General features: G+C 70.0%; 2 protein-coding genes across 2 annotated transcripts; one reads left to right on the top strand and one right to left on the bottom strand.

Moving 5' to 3' along the window:
* Positions 1 to 1,212: 1,212 nt before the first annotated feature.
* On the top strand, positions 1,213 to 3,582 carry CHLNCDRAFT_141389 (hypothetical protein; the record flags this gene model as incomplete). The annotated part of the gene is made up of 5 exons (XM_005843202.1): positions 1,213 to 1,250; positions 1,507 to 1,576; positions 1,851 to 2,249; positions 2,480 to 2,798; positions 3,017 to 3,582. The coding sequence occupies 5 exons, from the start codon at positions 1,213 to 1,215 to the stop codon at positions 3,580 to 3,582; spliced, it is 1,392 nt and encodes a 463-aa protein (XP_005843264.1).
* A 773-nt stretch (positions 3,583 to 4,355) lies between these two features.
* Positions 4,356 to 4,933, bottom strand: CHLNCDRAFT_141390 (hypothetical protein; the record flags this gene model as incomplete). Its single annotated transcript, XM_005843239.1, has 2 exons — positions 4,356 to 4,541; positions 4,772 to 4,933. 2 exons carry the CDS (start codon positions 4,931 to 4,933, stop codon positions 4,356 to 4,358), a joined length of 348 nt encoding a protein of 115 aa, XP_005843301.1.
* Between the last annotated feature and the right edge of the window lie 75 nt (positions 4,934 to 5,008).

The raw sequence follows: 5,008 nt of genomic DNA on the forward strand, positions 1-5,008 counted from the left end.
CCCGGCAGAGCCTTGGAGGCGGTGATCAGGTGCGGTGGGCACCGCGGCAGGTGGGTTGCAGGGAGATAGGGGCGGAGGCACAAGGGGAAGCTGTTGGCGGAGAGCCAGGAAACGGGGGCTGGGCCCGCACAGAGGCGGTGAGCAACAGCGGGGGGCTGCTGCCCGCCAGAACACAGCGCCTGGAGGCCAGACCGACAGAAAAAGACGCATGTGTACTGCACTGCTGGGCCCTAGCCTCCAACCAATCGCAGGCGATCCGCCCGGCTGGGAACGAGGCACATGCAGCCAATCACGAGGTGGCGGCAGCGGAGACACGCAGACAAGCCCGAGACAATCCCACCAACCCCTGCCGCCGCCGCGGCATGAGCGGACACAACCGCTTGTACGCGAAGCCGCGCAAAGGTGGGGCGTATGGCAGGAGTTGTGCTTTCCTAGCTTTAGCTGTGCGGCTCCCTCGCTGCCTAGCTGCATCCCGGTCCCTCGCGGCCAGCAGCCAAGGATGCACAGCCATGCTGGTTTGTGCCCGCCGTTGTGCGGTACGGCGGGTGGGGCATGCCAAGTGGAGTTTAAACGCCTAGCTTCTAAGAGTTGTGTCTTCCAACGGCATGCCCGCCTTGCTCTATATCGACCTGCTTGGTATCATGGCCGGGAGAGGGACTGGGGCTGAGGAAGGTCCCTTTCCTGCTGGCGGCAGCGGCAAGGCGGTCACTCGCCGCGCTACGCTCGTCCCCTCCGCAAAGTTTCCTGCCAACAAGCCAAGGACTCCAACCTGTTCAATGTGGGATACGTAGTACCTGGGTTGTGCCTGGTGGCTAAACATTTGGAGGAATGCTCGGCGTACAACAGATTGCCTGCCTGGCGGCCCAGCGTGCCCGGCTGGCGGCGGCGGATGAGGCAAGCTGTGCCACAAATGCGCCTCACCCCGCGACAAATCCGTATTGTGCAGTGTACCCCACGCTCATGACGCATTCTTATCGTTTGTTGGCCGCGAAAACGCTGAGAGGATAACAGCGACAACAGGCATTGGTGCCATGCACATAGCAAAAACGTCGCTGTTGCTCCGGCAACCCGTCGGAGCACCAGCCCAAACGGGCGCGCGTGGCAGGGGCCGAGCCCGAGCGCTGGTCGCCACTGCGGCGGCCTGTGGGGCTTACTCCCTGTGGCAGCAGCAGCAGCACCGCCCACCCAGCCTAGGAGCTGTTAGACAACGCGATGGCGCGCGCAGGTGGGCGGGGGGACGGGCGGCTCTGGTGCCTTGGGACCGTCGCCCATGCCCGCCGCCGCCGCGCCACTGCCTGGCGCCACTTTGCTCCAGATCCCTGCCCGGCCTCCGCCTGCCAACCAAACCCGACCCCGAGCAGCCCGTCGCCGTTTCTGGCAGGCAGCCGGGGGCCGTGGGCGCGCGGCTGCTTCCGGGCAGGCGCCCCGTCGCCGCCGCCGCCGCGCGCGCATCCCAGCCTCACCCCGCTCGCCAGCACCTGCCATCTGCGCCCTGTGGCCCCGCAGGAAGCCCAGGGTCAGCTGGCTGGCCGTGGATGCGCTGTCTGGCGCCATAGGAGAGATCGCCTCCCTAGTTGTGCTGTACCCTCTAGACAGCCTCAAGGCAGGGCGCTGTGCCCGGCCTGCCCGCCACTTCCCGCGCGCCTGGCCGCCTGCTGCCGCCGGCTGCCGGCCCGCCGCGTGCCTGTCGCGCCTGTGCTTGATGTCCGCATTCACCGCACTGCGAGGGAGCAGACGGCGCATGCGGACGTTCCTGCCCAGCCACCTAGTTGCCGTGCCGGCGTGCCGCGCTCGCCCGCTCCTGCCAACCCCGCCTCCCCTCCCCTCCCCTCCCGCCTGGTCCCCCGCAGGTGCTGTGCCAGGCGCGCGGCACCAGCGCGGCGGTGGTGGTGGGAGAGCTGCGCGCGCTGGGGTGCAGCGCCCGCGCCGCGCGCCAGCTGTACGCCGGCTGCGGCACCGCCGCCGTCTGCTCCGCCGCCATCGGCGCCATCTACCTCCTGGCCTTCTACTCAGCCAAGCGGCTGGGCGCAGCAGCCATGGCCGCGCGGCAGCAGCAGCAGTCGGTGGCGGGGTGGCAGCAGCCTGGCGGCGCGCGCGGTGCCGCCGTCGCCGCCGCCCGGCCGGGCGACAACAGCGCCGCCGTGCAGCCGCCGCTGAGCCCTCTGGTGGCGACGCTGGCGGGCGTGGCCGCGTCGCTGGCGGGTTCGGTGTTCGAGGCCCCCATGGAGATGTTCAAGCTGCGCACGCAGGTGGGAGCCTGGTGGCGGTGCCAGGAAGCCTTTTATGGATACATGTGGATGGATGATTTGTGGATAGGGTGGCGGGGCGTGCTTGCCGGCATCGGCGGGGTGGGGCGTGGCCGTCGTGAGCCCGCCTCCTGCGTGCCGGCGGCGCACCCGCTTGCCTCTGGAAACCACTGTCTTCTCCGCCCCACACCCGCGCGCGCCACCCCTGCCCCCTGGCCCCGCACCCCCCGCAGGCCGGCGCGCTGCAGGGCCCCATGCTGGCCGCCATGCTGGCAGAGGCCTCCTCCCGCGGCCTGGGCGGCCTCTACGCCACCTACGCCGCCTTCATGCTCAAGAGTATACCCTACGACGTGGCTGAGCTGGCAACCTACAGCCAGATGTGCGACTGGCGCGCGGCAGCGGCAGCCCGGGCCGCCTCGCAGCAGCAGCAGCAGCAGCAGCAAGAAAGCGGCTCGGCAGGCGTGCCCTCGCACCAGGCGCCGGCCGGGTGGCAGGAGCGGGTGGGCGGCGCGCTGGCTGCCATGCCGGCGAGCACAGGAGACATGCTGATAGGTGAGGGGTGTGGCTGCGGGACGGGGCCCTTCTCCCTGTGGGGTGCCGCGGGGCAGCCGGCTAGGCCCTGGCGCCAGCCCGCGCCGCTCTTCGGCGCCGCTCCTCGGCGCTGCCTTCAAGCAGCAGCCGCCTCCATCCACGCCCCACCACAGCACACCTACCTGCTGCCCTCAGCAAGCCCCTGACCTCCCTCCTGCCGCTGCGCCCCGCTGCCGCAGGCGCCGCCGCGGGCGTGGCGAGTGTGCTGGTCAGCATGCCCTGTGATGTGATCAAGACGCGGATGGACCTGTCGCCCCCCGCCTGCCCCGGCGGCCCCTCCGGCCTCGCCTGCTCCGCCCGCGCCTTTGTGCAGACGGGGCGCCAGCTGGCGGCGGCCGGCGGCCTGCAGGCGCTGTTCACCGGCGTCGCGCCCCGCCTCCTCCAAAACGTGCCCTCCTGCATGGTCTACTGGGCGGCGGTGGAGGGCACCCGCCGCTTCATGCTGCGCCACTTCGATGTCGCGGGCCCAGCGGAGGGCGGCGAGGCAGGCGGCGCCGTTGAGGCCGCGGTCGCCGCCGCCAGCAGCGGCAGCAGCAGCAGCAGCAGCAGCAGCAGCAGCAGCCTGGGCGACGCCGGCGGCAGCAGCAGCAGCAGCCTGGGCGACGCCGGCGGCAGCAGCAGCGCCAGCCTGGGCGGCGGCAGCTTCTGCCTGCCCACGCGCGTGGCGCCTGCCGCGCCCAAGCTGGCGCCGCTGGCGCGCCCCGCGGTGCTCCCGATGCCGGTGCCTGTCCCCGCGCTGGTGTGAGCGCCTTAGAACCCAGCCGTGCAGCAGCCTGCTGCAGCGGTGGCCGCAGCCCTTGCCAGGCACCCGCCCCCCATGAAATGAATGATGCCCCCACGATACGTATCCCCGCCTCTTTTGGTGCCCCGTCTTTTGGCTTTCTTCCCTTGCCCCTGATTCGTGCCTACCTTTCCACAAACCCTGTCCGCATCAGGCCAGATTAGATTCGTATCGCTCCCCACCCACCGAAGACCCCCACGCACGCCCAAAGCACACCTCCTCTCAAATGCCCAGCATTGCGCCGTTTCCTGGAAAGAAACACTGCCCGCCCGGCATGACACCAACCCTCTTGGCTCTAGGCCTCTTCCCCATTCCCTTCTTCCCACTGCAGCCTCCCCGACCTCCCTAGCAACCAGTGCTGAAGTACCCGTCAGCTAGCCTCTCGTACTGCCCTCCCACACTGCCGCTGCCAGCACCGCTACTGTTGGCCTCCCCATTTCGTTCCAGCGCTATATCCCCTTCCCCTTGAACGGCTTCTGCGCGCATGCGCTGTTGGTTAGAAACCTCCCCTCAAGTTTCTCACATGCCAAAGCCCCGCCTCAACACTGTAACCTCTCGGATCGCAGCAGAGGCGGGAAGGCATTGGTGTGGTGCAGGCTCCGGCACTGGTGGAGCAAGGTGTGGAGGGTGCGAGGCGGGATGGTGGGTGGGCTGGCACGCAGTGGCATGGGACCCATCACGTGTGAGCCCCTGGCAGGAATGATCTAAGAGGCAGAAGCGGGGATGCTATAAGCTGGCTAGAGCTCCTCCCTGCCCTCCGCGGCCCCATCCAGCACCTGCGCCAGCAAATGCTCCGAGGACTCCAGGCCGGCGTCCCGCTCGTACCGCAGGATGAGGGGGCGCATCGGGCGCAGCATGGGCGCCAGGTGGCGGGCGTACTGCCTGTACCGCAGCACGCTGCTGCCGTACAGCTTCTGCCGTACCTGCAGGTGACAGGGGAAGCGCAGGCAGGCCGACGGGGGGCTGGGAGGCGGGCGGGCAGGCAGCGAGAGGCGATGAGGGAGGCATGGGGCCGCCGAAGCCGGTGCCGCAAGCGCGCGAGGCGGGGCCAACCAACCAGCGCCCTCGCTCTGCCCGGCCCACTGCCGTCCCGACATGCGCCAGCGACCCAGACCCCAGAGCCGGCTGCTGCACCCCAGCCCGCGCCGCCTACCTGCGCCAGGCTGGCAGTGGCCACAGTGCGCCTCGTCTTGTGGAACTGAAGCACCCCTGGCTCCCAGCGTATGCCGCAGTGCTGCAGCATGCGCCGCGTGGTGCCCTCCTGCGGCCGCGGCGTGGCAGGCGCGTGGGCCGGATGCGGATGCGGGGGCGGCATGTGGCTGGCAGGCTGGGAAGGGCACGTGGCAGACGCAGCGGCGGCTGCGCAGTCTCTGCCCCCCCCCCCCCCCCC

The sequence above is a fragment of the Chlorella variabilis genome (assembly GCF_000147415.1).
Source record: "Chlorella variabilis unplaced genomic scaffold CHLNCscaffold_33, whole genome shotgun sequence".
In the NCBI taxonomy this organism is placed as follows: Eukaryota; Viridiplantae; Chlorophyta; class Trebouxiophyceae; order Chlorellales; family Chlorellaceae; genus Chlorella; species Chlorella variabilis.